This window comes from Physeter macrocephalus, chromosome 3 (assembly GCF_002837175.3).
Source record: "Physeter macrocephalus isolate SW-GA chromosome 3, ASM283717v5, whole genome shotgun sequence".
Taxonomy (NCBI): Eukaryota; Metazoa; Chordata; class Mammalia; order Artiodactyla; family Physeteridae; genus Physeter; species Physeter macrocephalus.
The window spans coordinates 14,928,822-14,955,925 of record NC_041216.1 but is presented as its reverse complement, the minus strand read 5'-3'; the positions used below and the strand labels follow the sequence as shown (position 1 = coordinate 14,955,925).

Sequence of the window (27,104 nt, the reverse complement as noted above, 5' to 3'; positions counted from 1 at the left end):
TGAGCCTGCGCGTCCGGAGCCTGTTCTCCGCAACGGGAGAGGCCACAGCAGAGGGAGGCCCGCATACCACAAAAAAAAAAAAAAAAAAAACAGAAATAAATTTCTGGTTATAAAAATAATCCATGAGCTGAAGAAATCAAAAAGCACCTGTAATCCTAGCACTCAGCAATAACCACTGAATCACTTCCTGCCAGACTTAATTCTGTTCAGGCTCATCCACACTGGCAAACAGTAAAGAAATTATATTGTGCTTTTTTTTTTTTTTTTTTGCAATCTACTCTTTTTTAGCTTAACAGATCCCATGCGTATCTCCCCAACTAACATAGGTCTTTCTCAGTTGTGTGAATGTCTGCATCGTGTCCTATTTTATACATGAGCCACAATTTGTATAACTAATCTCCTATTATTGGACTTGGAGGGTTTTTTTCCCAACTTTTACCCATTATGTATGATACGGCAATAAATACCTTCCTGGTTAAATATTTATGAACCTATTTTTTTTCTTAGAATAAAATAAAGAATGGCATTGAAGAGTCAGCGGACTGGCACATTTGTTAAGATTTTGTGGACCAAATGCCAGTTCACCCGCCCACCCGCCACCCCCAGCATGACAGAGAAGTGGTGGGCACCCAACTGGCCCTGATGGTTGACTTGCTGGCAGACGTAAGAGTGGACCAAGGTCTGGGAAGCAGCTCATCCCTTGAACTCAGTCTCTCCAACCCCCCACCCACTCTCTGCTGCCCTGAGGAAGAAGCAGCCCATGGGGGGACTCTGGGTCCTGGATGTGCCTTCAAAGGCTGGTGGCCCTGGAGTCTCCCTGGATCGTGCCTGGGAGCCTGCCCAGGCATTTAGATGAGGCCCGGGGAATGGTGGCTTGTGTGATTGGGGTGGAAAGGACGAGATTGACCCATCCTCTGTGCCTGCAGGAGGCCTCAGCGGGGCAACGGTCATTGATTCCCTCGACACCCTCTACCTCATGGAGCTGAAGGAGGAGTTCCAGGAGGCCAAGGCCTGGGTGGAAGAGAGCTTCCACCTGAACGTGGTGAGTCAAAGACCTCCGGGGTATTAGAGCCAGAAGGGGCCCGAGAGGTCAGTGACCCGCTCCTCCCAGGCTGCCCAGCAGAGCATTCTTGGAAGCGGTGTTCCATGCACCCTGTGCCAAGGCCCCTCTCCTCAGACCAGCCTTAAGGTGGGGGATGTCCCCCCAGCCCTGGCCGGCCCATGAGTATTTACCAGCCAGAACTCCCTGGGGTGGAAGACAGCCATTCTTGCCCTCCCTAGGGTGCCAGGCACATTGTTCCCACCCAGCAAGTCCCTTCTGGGACTGAATCTGTCAGACAGAACAGCAGCAACAGGGGAAGTGACTCTGGGAAGGGAGAAGTGGTTATCTGCTCGGAGCTGCCCTAACCTAGAGGTCCCCATCCACCCCCGTGCTGCCCTCTTGAGAGTGGGAGGGGCAGCGGGGAGCTGTCTGGTTTGAGGCCATGACCAGGTTTGGGGCCCTCTTGGTTTCCAGCCTTGCAGGCATCCCTGGTCAGGGACCAGGGCCCTGGGGAGGGGATGCTCATGTATATGGATGATACAAAAGCCTTAAACACCAGATGCCTCTCCCACTGATCTCCCAGCCCAGACTAAAGTAACAGATCCATCTTGGAGGTCTCAGCTCCCCACAGGGAGAGGCTGTTTAGGTGGTTCGGGGGAGCAAGACATGGAGACAGATGGGTAGGGGGAAGGGTCACATCAAAACACACTGTCGGGCTCCATCTGGGGCTCCACAAGTGACAGATCCTGCTATGAACCGGGACAGCTCCTGGCAGAATGGAGGCCTGTGCTCCTGGAGAGGCCCATGTCAGACCAGAGCAGGGCAGAGAGACAAAGTGGGGAAAGTCCGGGAAGGCAACGCTGCAGGAGAGCCTCTGGCTCAGCTCGCAGCCTGGGAAAAGTCATTTAACCTTCCTGGGCCTTACTTTCCCAACCAAAAGATGGTACAATGATAGTGCCTAACTCACAGGCTTGTGAGGATTGACCACCACGGAGGGTTGTAAAAAGCATTTTATGACACTATAAAGTCCAATACAGATAAAGTGGTGCCATCATCACTGTGATGATTTTGAGGCTTGTTATGACTTCTACTAGTCTGTGTGAGGCGAGGAATTTCAGAATCCCCCCATTTCCTACAGTATCAGAGGCAGGAGAAGGAAGGAGTGTCTCCAGAGCCCACCTTGACCCCTCTGCAGATGGTGGGTAGAGAGCGGGCCTCAGGCAGCTGCCTGAGGAGCCAGGTGGTGGCAGGGCTGGGCAAGCCTAGGGACATTCACACAGGCTGGGACAGATTGGGAATGTCCCTGGAAGAAAGCAAGATGGGGTCTCTCCACCTCTCTGAGCCTGGGCTTTCTCATCTGAAAAGTGGGAATGATGACTTCACCAAGGACTGTAAGGCAAAAGAGAGTAGCTTTGCAAGTGCTCTGCTAATGGAAAAGCTCTCGCGGAGAAAAAGATGACTATTGTTGACATCTATAACAAAAGACCGTGATGTGGGAAGTATGCCAGGGGGAGCCCTTGGGGGGCAGGGGGATTATAACAGGCACCTTTATGAAGCCATGCCCAGCACTGGGAAGGCACGGGGCAGGCACCTCACCTGCCCCACTCAGGATCTCATATCCACCCTACTCGGGATGAAGAAACTCAGGCAGGGAAAAGCTAAATATCTCGCCCAAAGTTTGAAAGCCAAGTGAGTGACTCAGGTGGGATTTTAACCCAGATCTGGTCCTTGGCGTGATGCCTCAATACCCCTGCTTTGCAGTCCACACTCCAGAAAGAAAACAACAATGATTAAGGCAAGTGTGGGTGTGCCCTGAGGGCTACAGAGCTGAGGCTGAGAAACTGCTGGTTGCCTACTAGGATCTGCCTGGCACCCCTCCTTTCCGCCTCAGAACCTCCTGTGAGAACCTTCCTCTTGCCCTGTCACCCCAAAGAAGGACCACACCATCCTCCTGCTAAGCCAGGGGGCTCTCTCGGGGAGGAGGGGGCCAGACAGGAGGAGGATTTGCCTCTCCTCAGGCTAAGCTTCAGCCAGCAGCTCCCCGCACAAGTTCCTGAGCTCCTTGGAGAGCAGCCAGGCATAACTTTGCTCCGATGGCCTCCAGCAAGGGCTGGGGAAGGAAGCCAAACCCAATGTTTATTTGGAACTCTGTAAATGTTCAGTAGCTGCCCGCCAGGCAGGTGCTGATACCTCACACCTTTTGCTCTGAAAACCACCACCAAAGGTAGCCTGGCCCGCTGGGCAAGGGCTTGAAGCCCGGCGCAGGTGTGGCCAGGTCAGTGGCGCAGGGGAAGTGGCAGGTGTGACCTGTCTCAAGGGCCTGGCTGCCTCAGGAAGTTCTGTGGGCATCTCACGAATGTCCCCACTGCCCTCCCTGTCTTTCTGCCCCGCAGAGTGGAGAAGCATCCTTGTTCGAAGTGAACATCCGGTACATCGGAGGACTTCTCTCGGCCTTCTACCTGACGGGAGAGGAGGTAAGTTGGCCTTTCAAAGCCCCTGGACCATCCAGTCTGGAAAGGGCTTAGGAGAACATCCAGTGTCACCCCCTCATTTTACCAATGAGGAAAAAGGGATTCGAGGGGATCTGAATCCCATCTCCATGGTGCCACCCACAGATTCTTCCTTCGATTTTGCTGCCCAAGGGAGCCCAGGTGGCTCCCACAGTTGCTAGTAAATTCTCCAAGGGCAGCAGTTGGGGCTGCCCACCATCCACACAGTTCCCAATAGGGCACCTGCGATATCTGTGCTCCGTCGAGGCTTGTGCTGCTGCTGGACTGGTTTTCACACATGTTGGTTCTCAGGACTGATAAAGCTAAGACCGTTGTTTCACCATTTCCTCCTCGGGCCCCTTGGCCTTGGCCTGCTCCACAGCCATCCCCTTGCCCTCTGCTCGGGCCAGACACCAGCCAAACCCCAGCTCCAGGTCTCAAGGGGGCGACCGGGGAGGTGGGCAGCTACTGCCAGCCACTCGGCCCAGGCGAACCGCGTTGGCTTCCAGAAGGAGGGCGGTGAAGGGCGGCGAGAATGCAGAGCCCTGGGCACAGAGTCAGAAGACCTGTGTCTCATCCCTACGCGGCACCTGCCTGTGGCCTTGAGCAAGTCCCTTCTCCTGCCCCTAGACCTCATGCCTTCCCCACAGTGGGGTGGTCCTAACCCCCTGGGGTCAGAGAGCTCTTGTGAAATGGGACGAGTGGGAAATGTTTTGGCCCCAGGGCTGAAGGGCTCCAAAGCCCATGTTCTCTGCACTGCAAGGAATCCTGAGAACCACAGAAATGGGAGACTTCATCCCTCGTGAGCGCCTGGGAAAGCACAGCCTGAGGATCTGGGGGGAGGCTGGCAGAATCCCCAGCGCGTGGGGCACCCGTCAGTTGTGTGGCCCCTACGCAGAGCGGCTGCGCTGCTCGGCACAGCCGCTGCTCTGTCCGCTTGGAGACATAATTATCCTGCCCCCTGCTGGTGGGGAGCCTCTGCCGCTGCTGTCAGAGAAAGCCCTGCGGCTTCCCTTCCAGCAAGTGGCGCAGACGTGGGGAGGCCACGCAGGCGGAGGCAGCGGGCGGCAAGCACTTGATCTCTCCGGCCGCTCGGGGCCCCTCTCCATCAAGCCTAATCTCCTCAGCAGAGATTACCGCTTGTACCAATTTGTCCCCAAATGATTGTCCATGGGAACCCTGCGAGCCACCCAAGGCCTGAATTTCATTTGAAAACCCCAGGACAGGAAAATGATGTGGAACAGAAAAAGGCGCCATGCTCTGCATGGCACCGGCCGGCCTCCCGTCCAGGATGGGGGTGGAGCCATGCAGCTCAGGGCTCACAGGGGTGGGTGTGGGGCCAGCGATTTCTGGGGGGCAGACCAGGCAGTGGGGTGTGGGAGGAGTACCTGTGTCCAGAAGGCCCAAGGGGAGCCCGAGTGGCTCAGAACCCCTGGGCAGCCAGGCTTCCGGGTTATGGGCGCAGCCCCGTCCTCCAGGCACGCCTCCCTGACCCCTCCGTGCCCAGCACCTCCCCGCGCAGAGACCGGCGTACATGCAGCTGCGGAGACTGAGATTTAGGAAAGGGAGCCGGTGCGGGTCGCACAGGGTCCTGTGTCTTTCCACCGTGGGCCTGGGTTCTAGCCCTTGTTCAGCCTGGCCCAGCATCACTGCTTGTCACCAGGACATGGCCACACCAGACTGAGGCCTCCCTTCTCTCTCCATCCTCCATCTCGCATACAGGGGGTGCCTGTGGAGTGGGTCTTTCCCACGGTGTTTGTGGAATGAACAGTGAAGGAGATCCCACACCCCTTCCTGGGCTGAGGCCTTTCTTGCTTCAGAGGGAACCTGCAGGAGGTGGATCCCCTGCTGGATAGGGCGGGGGGGTGGGGGGCGCCCACAGAGACTCCACTTCCACGAATATTCCACGAGAATAACAGGAACAACCACAGCTGCACCAGGTGACCTTTGCAAAGCACTTTACAGTTTTTATAGCATATTCATTTATGTACATCCTCTCATCTGATTTCTAGAAGACCCCTTTGAAGAAACCAGGGCACACATCACTGTTCCTTTGTGCAGATGAGGCTCAGAGACAGTACCTGGCTCACGCAGGGTCGCACAGCTGTTGAGTGGGGAGATCTGAACCTGGGCTCTGACTCCCAGTCAAGAGCCCTTTCCACTCTACAGGATGTAATTTTTGCTGGTCTCTCTCATCTCTTTTCTGGAACCACTAGGCCACCGCCCATTGTGTGCCATGGCTGTCTGAGGCCATATCTCTCTGTGTTGGTGAGGCGGCTTGGTGTCCTGGAAAAGAGCCACTTAATAGCTCCATAACCTTGGACAACTTGCTTCTCTGAGACTCAGTTTTGTTTTCCTCAAAGTGGGTCAACACCTTCCCCACAAGCCTGTTGCAAGGATCAAAGGTGACGTAGATAAGACACATCATTTCCAAATGATAAGGAGGACAGGTGTTCTGTTCCGCATGGTACCACTTCTGTCCAGTCACACCTGCAGCATCCTCCCTGGGATGGTTGAGGCTCTGCCATACCAGCCTGCATCAGGGCCTTCCAAAGGAGGAGACGTGGTTTGCTGGCAGAGAGGAGCATTTCAGAGGAGTTAGCTTGGCGTCCTCAGGCAGAGGGCAGCCTGGAGCCCCAGCCTTGGGTCACGTTCCCGTGGGTTCCTGCGTTCCTTCGTGCCTCTGTGCTCAGCCTCCCCAGGGGGCAAATGAAGAGATCAGGACCTTCAAACGAGAGCCCCTTGTTGTTGCTAAACCAGTGGCTTCTGGGGTGACTCGAGGCTTTGGAATTTGAATTCTAGACAAGCTCCCTCAGGATTCTGCTGTGGGGCACTGCCCCAGTGCCCACTTCTAGGACCCACTGTCTGGCACTGGACATTATCATCTTCTGTCACCCATCACTACCAGGCCCCAGGTGCAATTCTTCCCTCTCCCTCCCTCCCTCCCTCCTTCCTAAACAAGAACTACACCCGCCCCACAGAGACCTCTAATCCACAGCCCAGGTAGTGTTCACGAACTCCTCTCCACTGCGGTCCCCAAACAGCTGCCTCAGAACCTTTAAATTGCACATGTTAGAAGGAGAGAGAGACCTCAGAAAGACTTCCTTTTGCAACAACACGCAGGCGGTCAGCACACTGAGTCTCCCTGGAGCCCCAGAAGTGAAAGGAAACACTTGTTGTCCCACCAGGAGTGGTTGCTTAGGGACTTGCTTCTCAGCTTTTCAAAAATAAATAATGTTATTGTGGGTTTGCTTTTATTGTAAAAATAGCACAGAAAATAGAGTTAAGCCGAAGAAGAAAATAAAACTCCCCCCATGAGCCTAGTCCTCCGAGAAGACCATGGTTCATAGTTCAGTGTATTCCCAACCTTTCCTCATGCATCCATTTGTATATAATTTTTACAAAGCTGAATTACACCATTGTGAAATATTTTCTCTTAATAGATTATAAACCGTTTTTTGCTATGAAATAAACTTCTCCAACATCACTTCAGTGGCTGCATGGTATTCCATTGCCTGGATAAGCCGTAATTTCACCACTTTCCTGTGGCTTGATATTTAGAGTATTTCCAGTTTTTCTATACTATTCTAAACAACACTGGAATAAATAGCCATAAAGTTAAGTCTTTGCAACATCCTTGATGATTTATTCCCTTAGAATAAATTCCTAGGAGCCAGAAGGTCACAGGTGCTTTTGAATTAACCAGAAGAACAGTTTGAGGGGCTTAGAGCCTCGTGCAAGGGCCCTGACACTTGGGACCTCCCTGTGGCTCCCCCGCCATCACATCACCTGTTTAGCCATTCACCTTTGCCGCTGTAAAATAGGAACAGTGGGCAGAATCAGAATGTCAGAGGGGAAAGGCCCTTCCCCTGGGTTTACAGGCGGGAAGGAAGAGGTTTGCTGAGAAGCAAATGGAAGCCAGGTTGGGAAGCAAAGCCGGGAGCTCCCCATCCTGTGTTCCTTACACTCTATCCGAACGTGTTTCTCACGCACTCAGCTTGGGGTGCACTGGTCCCGCCGTGCAGGCAGCCACTGACCATTGGTGACCCGCTGCCCTGACTGCTCCATCTTCCCCGCACAGCATAATCACTGAGCCTTCGTCCTAGTCCTGACCCTGCAGTAAGGACTTTACAACTATTACTAATTTTCATTCCTCCAGCAACCCTCTGAGGAAGGCAATATTGCCCTGGATGCATAAACAAGGGAGGAAATTGAGCCAGGAATTCATGGACTCAGGTTCACGTCCAGGCCTGTCTGACCCCAGAGCCTAATGCACCTCCCACTCTGGGCCCAGCAGCCTTGGCAGGTTTATGCGCCAGGATTCACAGTGCCCTTTGACCCTTCCTTGCAGGTGTTCCGAATAAAGGCCATCAAGCTGGGAGAGAAACTCCTGCCGGCCTTCGATACCCCCACAGGAATCCCAAAAGGCGTGGTGAACTTCAAAAGGTAGGATGCCGTCTGGTTTCCCACTTGTGGCTTCGGCTGCATCTGCGTGGAAACTGAGACACAGGGTGGGACGATGCTGCCGCAGGAATCACGGGGGTCAGTGGCACAGTGACAACTAGCCTCAGCCAGGGGCTCTCCTGAGCTCGTGTTGGTCACTAAACCTGGTTCTCGGGTTTAGGCCACGCAAGACCTGATCTTTCTGGCATGGAGATGGGGCCGCCGTTCCTCTGTGATCATCTCGTAACACTGCCGTGACTCACAGCCCCACCGCTGTGCCCCAACTGCCCTCCCTTCCCAGCTGGGATCCCGGGCTGGGAGGCACATCACACCTCCCACCACGAGCAGGAACCCAAAGCTGCTGGGGAGTCAGGACCCTGGGCGGAGGGACCCTGGCTTGCTGACCCCTCAGCCCCCGTCAGGGCTGGGTCTCAGGAGCGCAGAGGGGCTTCTGGGAGCATCAAGCCCATGGAGGCTCAGACTCTGCGGAGGAAAGACCCTGGCCGAGGTCACATAAGCCAGTAACGGACCATCCAGGACATGAGCCCAGGACTTCCAACTCCATTTTCAATAATAGTTACTGTGATTCCTCCCTATAAAAATAAATCCTCATTGCAAAAAAAATGTGGATTACACCAGAAGTGTTGGATAAGACCCAGAAAATCACCTGTGACTCCACTAATCCAGAAACCACTGGTATGCTTCTTTCTACCGACTGTTTTAAAACATTGGTTTTTATTGGCCACTTGCATCGTTTCCCCTCCTGATAGGCTGCGTAATTTGGCGTGTGAACTAGAGTCTTTCTGGACGTTCACCAAGTCACAGAGCCAGAGTAGAAGGGACCCGGGGTGACACAGCCAGAGCAGGTGGGGCCGGGGCCGCAACTCCGTCCCTCTCCAAAGCCCCCGGGGACTTACCTGCCCCGCTGCTTCCCTCTGTGAGGGTGGGAGCCAGATGTGGCACTGAGACCCAGAGGGGAAAGGACGGGCTCAAAGTCAGGGGAATAGTGGCCAGCCAGCTTTAGGATCCACTGAGGAGCATGCATCTTGCTCCTGGAGACCCCAGTGCACCCCACTGTCTTGCCTTCCCTCGCTCTCTTCCTCCCCTGGGCCGCCATTTCTCACCATTTCCCTGGATATCAGAGCCCAGCTCAGATGCCACCTTCTCCAGAAGCCAAAATTGTCCTTGCCTCTCCTGGCCTCCAGGTACCTTATCTGCTTCCTGTGGCCCTTGTCACACTCAGTCTTCACGTTCCCCCACCGGCCCCGGAGCTTCTTGAGGGCAGGACCCATGTCCCCGTCTTTCTTTGTTCATTCCTTCAACAAATGTTCACGTGAGGCAGTGTGTGCAGCATGAGAGACCGACTCTGATGACTGCTGACCTTACCATTTACTGAGCGATCACCCTGCGCCTGGCATTATGCGAAGGGTTTCGCTCAACGCCTCAGAGCACACGCCTCACAGCAGGCCTTTAGGGTGGGTATTTATATTATGCCCATTGCCCAAGGTCTTCTAGCTCACAGGCAATGGGGCCAAGTTTTAACCCATTTTGTTATAGATCAAAAGCTCTGCTCCCAACAGCCACCCGGCCCTCCCTCAGGCAGGAACCCTGCCACCCTCGCAATGCATGGAGCAGACCTGGAGACCCGGTAGAAGGCACGTGCTGGTCTCCAGGCACCCAGGGAGCCCTCTGGGGCCATTCTTGAGACCATCCTACAACCTGAGCCTGGGGGGAGGGCTGTAATATGTCCGTCACACTGGACTTTCTGTTCCATCTCCTGAAGCGATTTCTTATCTCGGGGATCTCAGTCCAACAGGGGAGGGGAGGCAGGGGCCCTGCGCTCGGGTGGAGTGCCCAAGGCCCCCTTTCTTCCTGGGGAGGTCACACCCTCTAGGGCCTTGCAAAGAAGGGAGGACTCGGCCTGCTCAGCATCTTCACCTTCTTCATCTTCACCTCTGTGGTCAGAAAGGATTCCTGGGGTGTGCTGTCACTTAAATCTCACTGCAGTCCGGGGAGGGGCCTCAGGGCCCATCAAACCCCCATCTCGGTGCCAGGGTTGACTCCTCAGACCCTGACACTTTGATCCCTGCTCAGATTCCTTTCCCACCAACAGTGATCTTGGAGAAACATGGCCAGACGTCTTGGAGCCAAGACACAAACACCCCGTCTTTCTGGCTCCCTGTCCCGGGTCCAGCTTCTCAGGCCTCACTGCCTGGGGTCTGGGATAAGACCTTAGCTCAGGCACCCCTCCCTCCTCCATGCGTGGCACCCCCTGACTCCAAGCAAGCCCCACAAGCTGCAGCCCTAGTTGCCTGCCTTACCCGTGTCCTGCAGAGCCAGGACCTGATCCCCCGCAGATCCTGACATTTCTGATTAAGAAAGCGCATTTATTTTTAGGCTGTTTGCATGCTGCCAGTGCTGTATACATATGTATGTGTATGCATATTTCCTGGCAACACCTCCCTCTCATTTTCTGGGTAAGAGAGCCTGTTGCTAAAAATGCCTCCCCATTCCACCAGGGAAAACGTCAGGGATGTATACAGCCCGCGTGGCACTGAGTGTTCCCTTTGGAGAGGGCCTGCTGGTGGGAGCTGGGTCCACACTGCCGTCCCTGCTCAGAGCAGGGCTGGCTGTGAGCAGCTCGGACCTGGGCCCTAGTAGGAGGGGCAGTAACTAGGCCCTGTCCCCAAACTGCCCGGTGAGGAGGACCCTGAAGGGAGGTGGTCCCCAGGTCAGTGTGACCGCTCCCCCTCCCTGGTGGCAGGCCTGGGAGGCGGAGGCAGGGGCAGCCATGACCTGTGACCTGCAGGACCACTGAACTCTGGGAGAGGGGAGGTGGCCAGTCCAAGGGCCTCTGCAGCTGAATCAATCTCACTGTCTCTCTCACACACCCGGCCTCACACACACATATGCACACTACTGCCACTCACCCAGATCATGAGGACTCAGATATGCAGGCTCACCTTTGTCACACGCACTCTCCCACCTCTATGTATGTGCACAGATTCACACACAAAGATGCGTTTACATGCGCACGTTTCTGCTACACACATACGTACACATTGTAATAATTGTGCACGTTTTTGAATGTTCACTGTGTCCCAGGCACAGTGACGTGGATTCTCTCTTTTCAGCACACAACAACCACGTGGACCCCATTTTAACAGTGAAGAAACAGACTCAGAGAGGTGAGGTAACTTACCCAGGTCACACAGCAGCAAAGCAAAGTTAGAATTAGAATCCTGGTCTGTCTGGCTCCAGAGTTAACGATTTCACCGTACACATGTGTGCACACACAGGCACACACATGTGGAAGCTTCCACCAGGCTGGGGAGGGGCATTGTGGAGCAGCCCCTCCCACCAGGGGAGAGTCCACTTGGAGACTTAAAAGGCAAGGAGGGGAGCAGAGCTTCCATCAGCCCATTGCCTCATGGGGCTGATCAGAGGACCTCCTGGTCTCTGGATGCTGCCCAGAACAGATGCATTTGGGGCACAGAGTACCTAGGATTTGGATTTGATATCAGCTCTGCCCGCACTGTCACTTACTGTGTGGCCTTGGAAAAGTGTCTTCCCCTCTCTGAGTCTGAGTATCCTAACCTATGAAATAAGAATCTTGGTCTGTACCTCTGAAGTTGGATGTGAAGGTAAAATAAGATACCGCTGCTGCCTGGCACATGTTAGGAACTTGGGGCCGTCTGGGGGACCCCTTAGGGAAGTGCCCTCTGAGTTTTGAATCCTGCATCCACCACCTACCAGCTCGGAGCTTCTGAAGGCAACTCACTTCCCTTTCTGAGCCTATTTCCTCAGGTTTTAATGATGCTTTGCCTTGTGGGCTTTAAATGAGGTCATGATGCACACGCCTGCCCCAGTGTCTGCATCTGGAAGCTGTTTTATTTACTATCTAGGAGCCAAGTTTCCCCTCTCTGTGCAACTCATCCCTCCCCACCCGCCCCCAAGTCAGGAAAATACCCAAGGAAGCAGGGATGTTTACTGAGATCACCTGCTCCAGAAGATCCTAAAACTCAATTCCATCTGTTTCTGGAAGCTGGAAGAGTTTCCGGACTTTCCTGAAACCACATCAGAGAGGAGAAGAGCAGCCTTAGGGGAGCCCCAGCCCACCCCAGATAAAGCGGTGCCCCTCAGCTGGCACACTGTGACCTCCCAGACCCACGCCTGCCTTCCTAGGTCCTGTCCCTGGGAGACAGAGGGATGACAGAGGCCGGTTCCCAGGGAGCCAGAGCTACCACAGCAAGGAAGCAGAGGGGCTTCCAGAGGCCCCGGCAGAGCCAGCCCCCCAGCCTGCCACACACTGACTGCACCTTGGAGGCCCTACAGATAGGGGGCACTCACTCCACCCCACTCTGTGCCCACCCACTGTCCCCCGCAACCTCCCTGCAGAGGGAGGTTGACCCTTGTCTCCCTGGTTGTCCTAAATGTCCCACAGGAAAGAGCATCATGATACACGTGAGGACCCAGATCAGGGAGAGGAAGCAGCTTACCCAAGGCCACCCCCATTCTGCATCTTCCTCTTCTCTCTCAATCCCCGCAAAGCCCTAGGAGTGGAGACTGGGACGCGTTATCCTTACTCAGTCTGACGGATGCAGAAACTAAGGTACACGGGAAGAAATGGTTTGCCCAAGACCTCGCTGCTAACAGACTTGAAACTGTGCCTCCTGGCTGCAGGTCCCAGGGAGATTTGAAGTGACAGCTCCTGGAAAGGCAGCGTCCTGGCCTCTTATCATGTAATGAGACGACAGGCCAGCAGCTGCACAGTGACTGGGACAAGCTCTGGTGTCAGAGCAACCTCGGGTCCCCACTGTTCCATTTACTGTGTGATCTCGGGCAGCGATTTCACTGTCCTGTGCCTTGTTTTCCTCATCTGTGAAAGGGGCAGATGCGAGGATTACCCGAGGCCCTGCCCCTGCACTCTTCCTCCTTGAAAGCACCAGTACTTTCAAAGAAAGGGAGGAAGCGGTTAGTTGACAGCCTTCTCTGGCGGGGTCACAGGGTCATGCTGGTGAACCATCTAAGGTGTTCGTGAGACACGTACATGCTCAGCGAGTGAGGAGACCTTTGCTCTGAGAGCCCCTGCTGCTTTCATTCCTGACCTCGGACTTCCCAGGGTCCAGCAGCCCCAGGTGTGTGGTCTTAGCAGGACCACCCACCCTTCAGGTGTGGGTTCCACGAAGTTCCAGGCGGGGGCCATTGTGTGTCCATGAGCAGCACTGGCTGAGGGGGGAGGGAAGGGGCCAGATGGGATCCTGGCTCTCTTCATCTGCCCGCTTCAGACCCCAGCCGTGCACCGTTTACCCTGCACAAGCAGCAACAATGATTATGAGCCATTGACAAGTGGATAGAAATAGAGTGTTCTGTGTGTGTGTTGCGGGGGGGGGGGGGTCTTAGTGGTCCCTGACAGCATTATCGGTATCACCTGTAAATTTAGCATCACGTGTGTGCCAGGTCTTGGCCACCAAGGCAGCTCTGCTAATATTCTTCTGGAGCCTACACGGCTTGCAGAAGCTGCTTGACCACAGAAACAAAGAATATTGCCTGTCAGACAGGCCTGGGTGAACTTCGGCAAGTTTCTCACCAACCTCAGCGTCCTCATCGGCTAAACGGGGCTGTGAATAGTACCGACCCCCAGGGAGGATTAACTGGGATTGCATGGCGAAGCTCCTAGTCCAGTGCCTGGCACATAGTAGGTGCTCCCCAACGGAGCAGAGGAGCCAGCCCTGCTGGCAGAGGATGACCGAGGCTGCTTCTGTCTTTCAGCGGCTCCAACAGGAGCTGGGGCTGGGCCATGGCAGGAAGCAGCAGCATCCTGGCGGAGTTTGGATCCCTGCACTTGGAGTTCTTACACCTCACCCAGCTCTCTGGCAACCAGGTCTTCGCAGAAAAGGCAAGTCTTCTCCCCCTCTCCCTCTTCTCCACACGGAGAGCGAAGGGTGGGCACTCGGCCTGTGACAGGGAAATGGACCACGGGCCAGCGGGAGGGTGTGAGGGGAGCCCGAAGGCCTCCAGCCACTGCCAGCATAGCAAAGAGTTGCCTAATCGTAACCGATGCCAGGCGCCAGGGAAGGTGAGTGCAGGGAGGGCACGGCAGAGGCATAGCTGCCAGCGAGAAGGTTTTCCCTGGTGCACGTGCGCTCGCTGGCAACCACTCACGCGTGAAATCTGGAGAAAGTGCGACAACGGAAATCCAGGCACCAGTTTGCGTTGGCAGGAATTGGCCACCCGGCACAAAAGTCCCATTTCCAGAGACATTTAACTTCTTCGTGTGAGATCTGCCTGCCTTTCCCCTTCCAGATGCCCGTCTAGCTCATGCTGTCAGCAGGCTGGCAAAGCAGTTTCACTCCACAGCAGAGGCTCACGTCTGTTCCTTCTCATCGTTACCAGGCTGACGAAGGCCACAAGGGGTTCAGAGCGCTAGCACCCAGGCCTTCGTCCATCCTGACAGCTGCCCATCCCTACCCCCCTGTGAAGCCCTCCAGTGTCACAGCAGTTCCTCAGTGTCACAGCCCTTGGCAGTCCTACTGTCTGGAAGTGTCTCCGTAGGTCTAACCCTCAACCCAAGGAAGAGAAGTGGACATACACCACCCTCAGATGGTGCTTGTCCCTTCCTGAGTCCTGCCCCTATAGGGAGATGAAGCCCTGCCCTCCAGGAAGGAGACCCCCACTCCCAGAGCCTTCTCTTCCCCCCACGTGTTAGTCTCTTGGAATGCCAAGGGAGCTGGGAGGTCACAGTCACACCTCTACCCAGTGGCTCTCAGTCTTTTGTCAGCCAACCAGCCCCAAAGCATCATCTAGCATGCTGGTGAAGAAGCAGATTTCTGAGTGTTGCCCCAGGCCCAGGAGTCTGCATTTTAAATAAGCACCCATGTGCTTTTTGATGCCAGGTTTAGGACCACTGCTTGCTCAGTGTGGGAATCCACCCGAGCTTTCTTGAGAAGCTCAAAGAAGAGCTTTCAACCCCTTGATTGCTTCCTCTGCACTGGGGCTCACTACCAGCCTCAAACAGCCCCTCATGTTGTCAGACCTCCCTTCAGAAGCTTTTCCTTCTATTGAGAGGACTCTGCCTCCCTGGGATACCCCACCTCAAGAGCTCATGGAATAAATTCAATCCCACTTCTGATGGGTCTTCTCCTCTGGTCTTTTTTCCTGCCTCCAGGCCCTCCCTGCCCCCAGCATCCCTATTTCCACTGCTCTTGAGCCAGACCCCTCTAGGAACACCACGGCCGGCTCAGAGCGGAGGGAGACAAGCAGCTTGCTCTAGTTCCTGCTAGTCTGGAGATACCACTGCCTGAGCACCTACGATGTGCTGGGTACCGTATAGTAGCTCTGATTTTCCCACCAACCCTATGAGGTGTGTCTTCTGTCATCCCCATTTTACAGAGGAGGAGACTGAGACTCAGAGAGGTTAAATCACTTGTCCTGGGTCATCCAGCTGGTAAGTGATAAAGCTGAGACTCAAACCCAGGACTTTCTGGCTCTGAAACCCATGCTCTTCAAGACCAGATCAGTTCAGCAGGCTTCCGGATTTTTCTCAAGGGTCCATCCACCTCATTGTCTCTCTGTGTCTCTTTACATTTACATTCTCCAGCTACTTTCATCCGCCAGTCATGCCTCCCACAGAGGCGATTATTGACAGTCAACAAATTGGCCCAAATTCTAGAAGCGCCCGCACCCTCCGGGTGAACTAATTTAGCCCGTTTCACTGCTCACCACCAGGACAGTCGAGAATAACTCAGGTACAAGCACATTCCTGTCCCCCTTAATGGGCTCTGTTAACATAAATGGATATGAGATCTGATGTGGCAAAGCAGAGTGCCGTCCCCCGGAAAGAAAGGTCTGACAGCTAAAAGGCTGCTTTCCCTGCTCCTTACCTTGTAGATAAATCTGCGAGCATGCTACAGCTCCATCCCTGAGGGCCTTTCTGTCCCGCAGAGTCTGTACTGGAAGGATTTCATGTACCGCCAGACAGCAGACTCTGACGGATCAAGCCTTCCTGAATCCCGCATTGTGCCCTTTGTGGCCCCAAAGGTTGCAGATCCAGCCTCCTGATCCAGCGGGTGTGGCCTCTGCTACACGTTGCCGCATGGTCCCTGCCCTGATCCATGTTGGAGCCGGGGCTGCTCCCTGTGGTCAGAGAGGCCTGACTCACGTCCTGGCTCTGCCACTTACAAACCCCGTGACCATGGGCAAGTGACTGACGCTCTCTGAGATCCGGGTTTCTCGTCTGTTAGACTGAGATAATAATACTGTATAGGTTGTTATGAGGGTTGGAGATAATGTATCTAATGGGTCTGGCTCACAGCAACTGAGAAACGTTGACAGCGTTGTTGTAGCGTTGTAGCTGTTGCTACTAAAACCCCGAGATGCCTATTAGGGCACAGGAATGTGGAGGAGCGCAGGCCTCCCCCTGGAACGGTTCCCACAGTATCTGATAGCATAACACGTTACCGAGCTGAACCGTATGAAATTGCCAATATAACCGTTTCTGACCTATTAAAAAGACAGTTTTGTCTAGCACTTACAAATGAGCTACTGTCACTTATACGAACGCCCTCCTAAAAAGACCCATCCCCAAAATCCACATGCAATGAGGAAGGGGTGAGGTGGGGGAGGGGAAACTGGCAGGGCCCCGGGCAGAGCGGTCAGCGCAGAGGTGGAGGGTCAGGGCCCACTGTGGCCGCACCCCGCTCTTGAACACAGGGGCAGGACCAACTCACACCTCCGGGTTGGAGCCGGCTGCTAGTTACGCAGCTCTCCCTTCCTGGCTCGTCGGAATGGTTTCCTCTCTGGCCCCGAACCAGCTGCCTCAGTCCTCAGTGGGCTGGGACTCGGCTGGCTTCTTGGAGAAAATGAAGACGTGCCTGGTGTCCATCTCTTGGCAGGTCAGGAACATCCGAAAGGTCCTTAGGGATATTGACAAGCCCTTCGGCCTCTACCCCAACTTCCTCAGCCCGGTGAGCGGGAACTGGATGCAACGTGAGTACAGGGGCGCCGCTGCCCCTCCTCCAGCGGATTCCTGCCCAGCTTCCCGGCCTGGCTGGGCGAGGCACCCGGCCGAGTGAGGAGTGATGCACTTATTGGAGCCACGTACCAGCAGGGCATTGGCTCGGAGCTCCTGGATACCACCCTCCTGCCACCCTCCTGCCACCCTCCTCCACCCTCGGGGCACCGTGGGGAGTGTTCATTTGTGTTGCCATTGCCGTTGTGACGGATGTGATGGCTGCTGGCTAGTAAGGCCCTGCCCTGTGCATCCCCCACATGCTAGCTGTCTCCAGCCTTCTGTCTCTTACGGTGCCCACCGAAGCCTCCTTCATCCTCCCCCAAACTTGCAGGGGTGCTCCCGTTAGAAGTTTACTCCAAAAGCGGCTCTAAGAAGGGCCGTGCATCCTCTCCCAGCCCGTTTCATCTGGTTCCCTACCTCCAACTTTAATTTCTTAAAAAAATGTGTGAGCAGATCCTAACTATACAGCAATATAAAAATCATGAGTTCATCACTGGTATCTTACACCTGTTAGAATTGGCCCTAGGATTTCCTGCTGTTTATGTTCAGAGGCTTGTTTTTTTTCAGCCAGACAGTTGTGGGTCACCTGTGGAGCCTCATTCACAGCCCCCAGCTCCATCCACTGAAACAATGAGATTTGAAGGTCTCTCAGGCAGGGGAGTGTTAAAGTCTTCCAGCTCGCGGGATTGCACCCCTATCGAGAAGCGCCGCTCTGCCTTGCCCTTCTGTCCAAGGCCCTGGTCGTGTGATCACAGTCAGCACAAATTGGGGGCAGCAGGTTCCATGGGCCCCGCCTCTAGGGGCTTCCCAAGACTTGCCCAGAGCCCCTACCTCCACTGCCTCTACCCAAACAAGGACCCCTCTCCCTTTCCCTGCCTCCAGCCCCAATTGTTATGGCATTAGCAAGGGCTCAGCGACAAAGTAGACCTGAGTCTAATTACTGCATGCCTGCGGGGAATTCACTTCATCCCTTTGAGCTTTGGTTTCCTCTCCTGCAAAATGGGAGAAGAGCTGGAGATGTGTTCTTTGTGCACCGTGGAGGGGCGTGGGAGCAATGGTCAGAAGCTGCAGGAAACAGACTTCAGTTCATCTTCCAAAGATGACATGGGTTGTCCCAAAAGGGCATGAGCCCCCATCACCAAAAGTATGCAAGCAGGGCCTGGAGGGCCAGCTGGCCAGCCGGCAGGGATACTATGAGGAAACTGCAGAGGCCTGTCCTTCCATCCCAGAGCCTCCATGATCCACATCCAGGAGACCCAGAAAATTCGACCCGGGAATTTTCCTTGGTGATGACCTCACTCCCAAGGAGCCTCCTGCAAAAACCACGTATAGAAATGCAAAGTCTTTTTAACCAAAACACACTGCCAAATTCAAAAGTGCCGGGAGAAAATGAAGGTTTGAATTACAGATTATGGCCATGGGAAGAGAAAGTTCAGTAACCGTTACTGCCTTTAATTGCAAAGCCTGACTGGGTAAAGAGATAAACTAAGCAGCTGCCCGCCTTAGCTGCTCCAGGACAATGCAGCAAAATCCATAAAAAGAAGGAGAGGGGTGTGGCTTCCCAGCCTGAACAGCTACCTTGGCAAATTACAGGGGAGCCGCCCCCCTCTTCCCCTGCCCCCGCTGAGAAGCATAATTTTCTTTTCAGGCTGCACCTGGGGTCGCAAGGCCGGGCAGAGTCAGTCACATATGGAAAATTGTCTCATATTAATAAAATATGAATCCAAGGCCTGCCAAATTTCAGAGGAAAGGTTATAAAGAAAGCCCTGATCATCGGGGTGCCTGCTTTCCTTGGTTTTCTTGGGTGTTTTGGTCTATTTTTGTCTTTTTAGGTTTTTTTGTTTTTGTTCTTGTTTTTTGATGATTGTGTAATTTTCCAGCAAATGATAACATTCCCAACTTGCATAAGCTAAGTTCACATTCTTTTCTCTCCTTGAATCCTCTGCATAGCCCATTGCAACCAGAGAAATTGCAGCTTAAAGAGACAAAGGGCTAATTAGGGCTGCATCCCAGTCCCAGACCTCTGCTCTTGCCTGCTCCCCACTCCTGCCTGAAGCTGAGCTTCAGGGTAGAAGGGGAGGCTGAGACCCTCCTGCTGCTAGGACTTCACAGCCAGGATAGGTCCAGCAGGCTCCTGCTGGCACCAAGCACAGAAGAGACCAGTCCTAGCAGAGCCGCTGAGAGCTCGAAGAGCTGCCAGCCCTTTGGCTTGACCCCTGGGGTGGCTTGTCCTCCTTGTCCACTGCCCGAATCCCACACTTTGCTCAGTGGGAGGGAAGTGGCAAGTCCAGGTTCTCTCCCATGGCTGTGGGAGTGTGAACTGCCCGCCAGCTCCAGCCCGGCCACCTCCCCCAGCTTCATGCCACTTTCCCGCCGGCGATTCCCAGGCATACAGGTGGCTGCCTCCTGCTGCCAAGTGTGATGGGAGCATTGTTGACACAACCAGGAAGCAGCAGAACCCATCTCTGCTCACGCACACCAACTCTCCCTTCTACATTTTACAGATCAGGAGACAGGCCCAGGGGCGTCTGGCTTGCCCTGAGCTAATGGTGGATCCACGTCTCTAATTCCCACTCCTGCACTTCTCCCCACGTGCCCCTCGGTGCGGGGAAGACACCCCCCACCTGTGCACTGCAGCTGAGGCCCCGGGAGACTATACACATGTCCCCAAGAGGGTGTCCTATCTCAAACACCTGTGGAACTCCTGCTGACCTGGCTCCCCTCTCCCGCGCACACCTTCCAGGTGAAGCCCTTGACCTTGTCCCTCACACACACTCTGCAATCACATGGTGGAGTCCAGTCTCTTTGGCTTTGACGTTCAAGGCTCTTCCGAGCACAGCCCCCACATGCCTGCCTTTCTCTCATTCAGGACTTACTGGGCGTCTGCAGTGTGCCACACAGGTATTGGGCATAGATGCGAGTCATACAGGGTCCCTCCCCACACAGCCCACAGCCTAGCGGGGGAGGTAGACCCACAAACAGGTACCGATGACACAGCGCCGGGAGCAGCTGAGGGCAAGGCTCGCACCTAGCGACGGTGGGACGGCTGCACCAAGCACTTCCCACAGGAGGGCGCTGGGCCAGAGGGTGCAGGTGCCTTATTTCCCTCACTCCTCACATCACCCTGCGGGGACCTCAGTGTTATGGGGACACGGAGGAAAGCCCTTCGGAGCTGAGGTGAAGCAGTGAGGGGGTGTCAGCCACACGAGGTGGGGAAGGGTATTCCTGGCAGAGGGCTCATCACAAGTGAGACAGAGTGGGCAGGGGGCTAGCAGTGTTTGGGGTGGCAGAGGAACCGTGAGAGGAGGCAAGCCCAGGAGACGAGCGTGGAGGTGCCCGTGCCCCCGGCTCAGTGCCGTGAGCGGGGGCCCCTTCTGTGCAGGCTGACCCGGTCTGACTTCCAGCCTCCCCACCCATGCCTTGCACAGACCTCGCGCCCCGGCCGTAGACACGCCATCCACATGCTGGGCCTGGCACAGCCCCGCCCTCCCTCTGGGCTTGCCCAGCTGTGTCCTCCACCTGGGAACAGGGGCAAGGGGGACGCTGTGCTGGTTCCGTCTTTTCAGGTAACAAACTCCAGCCCACGCTGGCCCCCTCCCACGCCTCCCTAAGCCTCAGGCTTTACCTGGTCTGTTCCCATTTTCACAAGTGCTCCTTCCGTTCCTGAACCCTTGCTGGGCCAGGGTTTGTTTACGGAGGGGGCTGGAGGGGGCCCCTGTTTACTGTGGGGGCCTCCTGTCAGCCCCCTTTCCTGGTTCCCAGCTGTCTGACCCTCCGATTTTTGATCTGACCCTCCCTCTTCACACTTGCCCTTTCTTTCTCTCTGCGTCTTTGTTTTCATTCTCTGCTTGACCGTGTAAAGCTGCAGAAAGTGAGAGCTCTACCAGCTCGGTGGCTTTGGCCGAGCTATTTAGGCTCACTCTCAGTTTTCCCATCTGGGAAATGGGGTTCGTAGTGCTTACCTTACAGGGTTCTTGGGAAGATTGTTATAAATGAGACAGTAAAGCTCCCGGCCCACAGTAGACCCTCGATAAAGGGTAGCTGTTGCTGTATTCTCTGTTTCTTTCTCTCTCCCCCCACCCACTTTCCCTCCCCTCTCTTTTTCTAACCCCTCTTTCTCCAGAGGAGCTGAAAATCCTCTTCCCATTCCCCCCCACCCCCTTTCATCCACCCCCTTCCCTTCTTCACTGTCTTGCTGCTTAACAGGGAACCGAAGTTTTCTCCTTGTTTTATCTATTTAAACGCCTTTATGTTTCTCTGTTGTTAATTGTGAGTGAAGCATTGCCGTGTCTTGCTTCTGTAACTAAGTGCTCCTCTGTCAGCCATCCCTCTCCTGGGGTAGCCCTGGGTGGAGACGCCTGCCCGTTCAGCCACACCTGGAGTTCCTGCCCCACCAGGTCGGACGGAGGGGTCCTCAAACCCGGTTTTCCTACACTCTGCTCCTTTGAACCCCATTTATCCCAATTTGCTAAATTTAAACTTGGCTTTCCCAGAACAGCTTTGTGCTCTGACCAACTAAATTAAGCCTCTCATTGCTCCTTTCCGTGGCCTTTTATGAACCTGCCCAGCATTAATTACCATGTTTGTCACCAGGTAATAAAACTCTCTGAACTCCCTGCCACCAGATTATCTTTTTCAAGAAATGCAACTCATTTACGGTTGATAACCAGAGGCCCTGCCCTGTCCTTCGCCTGCAAAAGCAACACGATGACATGATTTATAGCAGCCGAAGGAGCCCCTGCATTTGCATGAGGGACAATGGTGCTCAAGCTGGCCCTGATTCCCCCGGTCGGTCGCAGGCCATGCCTTCCTCCCAGCCCCCCGTTCTGTTGGGGGCTCTGAGGCTGCGGATTAAATGCTCCCCACCGAGTCGCGGCGGCCTCGGCAGGTGGAGATAATGTTCCTGTCCTCTCTCCCCTCACAGACCATGTCTCAGTTGGAGGACTCGGGGACAGTTTTTACGAATATTTGATCAAATCCTGGCTGATGTCGGCCAAGACAGATATGGAGGCTAAAGATATGTACTACGAAGCCTTGGAGGTAAGACAGGCGCCTGATTCTTCATGGGTGGTCAGTCGCTCGCCACCAGTTCCCACGCGGGTCCCTGAGAGCCTGGGGGCTTGCTCCCCACCCCACCCCTACGGTGAACTGGCCAGAGGGAGGACAAGACAGTCCCCTCCCCAGCCTGTTGCTCAAACACCTTGAAATTAGGGCCGTGTGAGCATCCTCATTTCACAAATGCAAAACCCAAGCTCAAGGAGGTGAAGTCATTTGTCCGAGGTCTCACAGGAAGCAGCAGGCAGTCTGATTCAGAAACCACAGTGTCTGTGTTTCTGTTGATGTGTCAGAGCCCAGAACACAGCCAGACTAGGAGCCCCCAAGTGAGGCTGCCAAAGCAAGACCCTCGGCCATCTTCCTGTGGAACCAGAGGTGACATACTTAGCACATCCCAGCTGGGAGGGGCCTCCCTCAGTGGAGCATCCACTTCTCTTCCTTCTCTTCATGTGGATGGAAACCAAGGCCCAGAGAGGGGAAGGCACTTGCTCAAAGCCACACAGCACAGAACTGGCAGAGCTGGAGCTAGAGCCAGGTCTCCAAAGCCAGCCGCCAGGTTCTCCCCACTGTCCCTCAGCTCTGCTGGTCTGTCCACAGGGCATGCAGTGAACAGGGATGCTAAGCTCAGATGGGTCCCTCCAAAGAGGCGGAGACTGTAGGACAGAGGGGGAGTCGGTTAGCCTGGGCTCTTGGGAAGGGGGTTAAGGAATCCCAGCAGCCCCATCGATAGATACCTTTGAGCCCAACTAAAGAAAAGGCACTGGGCAGGCTCCGGGCCTCAGTTTCCTCATCAAGTACGTTGAGCAGGTTGGATCTATTCTGCTGCCACCGTGGTCTAAGCTAACTGGATTCCTTGCTCCACCCCTCCCCACTCTAAGTCAGTTCTTCCGTAAATGCATGTCCCTCCGCTCATGACTCCCTTAGCGCTCGGAATAAACCAGACTCCTCACCTTTGCCCACAGTCCCTGATCTGGGACTGCCAGTCACTCTGAACTCTCTCCCCTTTGCCCTCTGAGCTCTCGTCCCCAACCTTCCTCAGATACACCAGGCTCGTTCCCACCTCAGGGCTTTTGTACCTGCTGTCCCTTCTACCTGGAATATCATCCAGGTGGCTGGGTCCTGTTTACTGGTCAACTCAAATGCCACTGAATTAGCCTTCCCCAGCTTCTCTCTCTCTCACTTACCTGAGGCTTATTATTATCAGTCATCTTCACCTTTATCAGCATCTAAAATGATCACGTGTGTATTTGTTTACTCGTTATTTTCTATCTTCCTGAGCTGTCTAGAGCAAGGATCTTGTCTACTCATTCACTGTATACTTCACTCCCAAAACAGTGCTTGGTACCTGGGAGGCATACAGTCACTATTTTGTGAACAAATAAATGGATGAGGGGAAGGCAGGAAGGAAGGGAGGGAGGGAGGGAGGGAGGGAGGGAGGGAGGGAGAGGGGAAGGAAAGATGGGTGGGTGGGTGAACAGCTGGATGATTGAAAGGATGGATGGGTAGGTGGATATGGGTGGATAGGTGCGTAGATATGGGTGGATAGATGGATGTGGGCAGCAGACTGGATGGATGAATGATATCTAGCTACACTCTGATCACATGAATCCGGCCAGGAATGGTAGTCCTTAAAGGAAGCACATTGGAACAGGCCTCCAGAGCCGTGGATCCTTTAAACTGTGGGCTCAGTGATGAGTTTTCCCTGCCCAGCTCCCTGGCACCAAGACCTGAGTCATGAAGCAGGTCCCAGGATTCCAGTCCCAGCTCAGTCTGGCTCAGCCCCGTCCACTCCAGGCTTCTGAGCTGAGCTTCCACTGCAGCCTGCAGCTCCTGTCAAGGATTAGCGGTCAGGCTCAGCGGTGGCCAGGTGTGCTGCCTGGAGAGGCCCTTTCTGCCTTCCTTGCAGAGTAAACATGAAGTTCACGAGCAGCCCAGTTCCCAGCCCTCAGGGCACACTGTAGTTGAGGCTTCAAGGGAAGAAATAGCCATAAATTATTTAAGCAAACGGGGAGTTTTATAGAAGTACTTGATTGAACAGGCTAGAACTCAGCTTTGCTCCCACATTTGATCTCCCCAGTGAAGAGCCTGAAGTGTCTCTGACCCTGGGTAAAGGCTGGGCCTCTGGCGAGTTTGGGGCTTTGAAGAATGTTCTGGTGGTTGTCAGCCTTGTTGGCATGTTAAAAATCACCTGGGGAGCTGTAAAACCCCAATGCCCAGGCGGCACCCCAGCAAGGTGACATCAGAACCTCTGGGCTGGGGCCCAGGCAATAGCCTTGAAAGCTGCCCTGGGGGCTCCAGTATGTGGGTTAGACCAGTGTCCAGCTAGGGTGGGTGTGAGGGCTTCAGACAGATCAGCTGGGCACACCCCGGGGTCACAGAGGAGGGGCAGCAAGAAGAACAGGGAGCTTCTGTGCCTGCGGCCTCCTCCAGGCAGGTGCGCTGGGTGCCTGCCCTTATTTAGCCCCTTCTGGCAGATGATGAAACTGAGGCTCAGAAAGTCCCAAGGTCACCCAGCAACACGGCAGAGCCAGGACGCAAACACGGGTCTCGCTGACTCCGGATCCAGGGCCCCTGCCTCTACTCACCAGCTGCCGAATTGCAGGGGAGACTGGCTGGCCTGAAGGCCCTCTCAGAAGTGCGCAGATGGGGTGCCCTCCAGGAGGTAGAGGAAGGAACCGTCAGTGCCAGGAGCTTAGCCAGTGTCTTTGAGTAGCTTCATAACCATCCCAGGAATTATTATTCCCATTTTACAGTTGAGGAAAGGGAGTCTTCAGCAAAGGGAAGTAACTTGCCCAAAGTCACCCAACTCTCAAATTGCAGAGCTGGGATTCAAACTCAGCACTTTACCATGTCTCTTGCTATGATTTTAGCCTTTTTACCAGTCGGTTGCCCGACTGTGCTATCTTGTGTTTTGCTGAGGGTTTTAGAAAGCCTTGGGGGTTTTGTTTCTTACCTTTGCATTTGCTTGTCTAAATTATATCCTCAAAGAGAGACTGGCCTATCATTTCCTCTTTACCACAACTACTTAGCTTGGGGTTAACCCCAAATAGAAATAACCAGTGGGAGACAGTCTTGAAGGTACAGATTCCCAGCTACAGTGTGAAGCTTCCTGGGATCTCCCCGGATGTCTGTGTCCTCTCTCCAGTGCTGGCAGTGATAACTGAACCAGGTTTCTGTGCCCGGGACTAGCCCTGCCACCCCTCCCCGCACCAGCACCCTTAGCGACGCAGAGCAGCTACTGTGGACCCAGCTCTGCCCAGGAGCCAGGGCCCGGCCCGGACGTGGCAGCTCTCCAGGCTGCCTCAGTGCTCCTCCCCACAGGGAGCAGGTGCCCTGGAGCGCCAGTCGCTTCATCAGAGCTTTCCCATCTGCTGCTCAGTGAGGGTCCTGCAGGCAGCCCACCGGCCTGGGCCTTACAGCAGAGGGCAAAGGACAAGACAGATGGAGGAACGAATGTTGTTTGAGCACCTCCCACATGCCAGGCACTGGCTGGAGGATGGTAGTGGTGGCTTCTGCCGTCACCTGGCACTCAGAGTCCTGGGAGAAAGGCAGACGTTCCACAGAAATGTATACAAATAGGTGCACACACGTGGGAATAGCACCTCGTAGAAAGATAACAGGGTAGTAGCGTAATGGGGCCACAGTGGTTTAGACTCTGGGGTATTCTCACCAAGGAAGAGGCATCCTGGAGGGGCCCAAACGCAGAGCTAGAGGAAGCAGAGCTGGAATGGGAGCTTGGGGGAGAAGCAGTGGTTGCAGCAAAGCCCCGAGGCAGGAAGAAAAGTCTTCGTGGAGGTCACCAGCGCAGAGACCTTCTCTGGCCTCACTTCGCAAAGTAGGACCTCCTCCCTGAGCTTTTTTCTGCCTCGTCCCCTTAATTTGTTTCATTCAGAATGTTGATCACAAATTGGGATTCTCAGGTGTATTTGCTTTTGTTGGAACCTCTCTGTGCCCATGGGTGAGCTTCCTGAGTCCAGGTCCAGACCCATCTGCAGGGCTGTATTCCCTGCACGGAGCACAGTGCTGGCACCGAGAGGCGCTCACGAAATGTTCACTGGGGGAGGGGGGCACAGGAATGAAATGAGGCCTGCCGGCGTGGCTGGAGCAGGGATGCGGGGGGGCAGACTGGAGAGGAATCATAATAGCCAGCAATTATTGAGGCCGCTCTGTGCGAAGAAATATGCTAAGCTCTGCAGACACATCCCGTTGAATCCTCACAACCCTGTGAAGTGGTTCATGCTCTCATCCCCATATTATACATGAGGAAATTGAGGCACAGAGAGAACATAGAACCTGCGCAGTGTCACACAGCTCGGAACTGGTGGAGGTGGGGTTTGAACCAGAGTCTGCACCTGGGAGCCATGTCCGTGGCATCAGGTTAAACCTCAGGGTGTACATCAGGGAGTCTCGGAGGCCCTGCTGGACTTTCGTCTGAGGGCACATGGAAACCATGGGAGGGCATTAAACAGGCCCAAGACGCAGTCAGGTCCACTACGTGCAGAGTGCACCCCACCGCCCGCCCACCCCAGAGAATAGACAGGAGGGCAAGAGTGGAGGCAGAGGCCTGGCCAGGGCCCCAGAGGCTCCGCCCTAGATTAGGACCCATCGAGTCCAGCCTTGCAGCTGTGTGGGTGGCTGCCACCATCACCTCAGTCTCCGGGGCTCCCAAGGGACTAACGGCAGGCAGTCAGGGGCACGATGGCCTGACACCTACACCCCCCAATATCCTGGGAGTCTTTCCCAACAGCATCACCTCTTGGGGGACCAGGGGAGGGCTCTGAAAGCCCCTTGCCACCAAAAGGAGCAGCCATTGGGTAATGGAAGGAGCTGGGCTTGGGCATCTGGGGGTCCTTGTCCTGATCGTGGTGTGGTGGGTGACCTGGGACACGCCACTCAACCCCTGTGTCTAGAGAGGGCACTACAGCCCATGTGCCTGGCTTTTTGTGAGCATTAAATGAGGAAGCCTGTGATAAGGGCCTGTAGAGGGCAGCTGTTATTGTCTGTGGTCCTTTTTGAGAATCTGATCAAATATTACTGACCCTCTTCCCATGAAAATGCCCTA

The 27,104-nt window shown here is 54.7% G+C and overlaps 1 protein-coding gene across 2 annotated transcripts in view; it reads left to right on the top strand.

The window, feature by feature from the left end:
* Window positions 1-27,104, top strand: part of MAN1C1 (mannosidase alpha class 1C member 1) — a 115,395-nt gene that overhangs the window by 81,944 nt on the left and 6,347 nt on the right. Inside the window, exons 3-8 of one of the 2 annotated variants that reach the window (XM_028487667.2) lie at window positions 927-1,042; window positions 3,436-3,516; window positions 7,883-7,977; window positions 13,747-13,873; window positions 16,869-16,962; window positions 21,912-22,027. In XM_028487667.2, the coding sequence (XP_028343468.1) occupies window positions 927-1,042; window positions 3,436-3,516; window positions 7,883-7,977; window positions 13,747-13,873; window positions 16,869-16,962; window positions 21,912-22,027 (629 nt within the window). The remainder of the gene's footprint in view (window positions 1-926; window positions 1,043-3,435; window positions 3,517-7,882; window positions 7,978-13,746; window positions 13,874-16,868; window positions 16,963-21,911; window positions 22,028-27,104) is intronic. The other variant, XM_055083554.1, reaches the window with a different exon arrangement.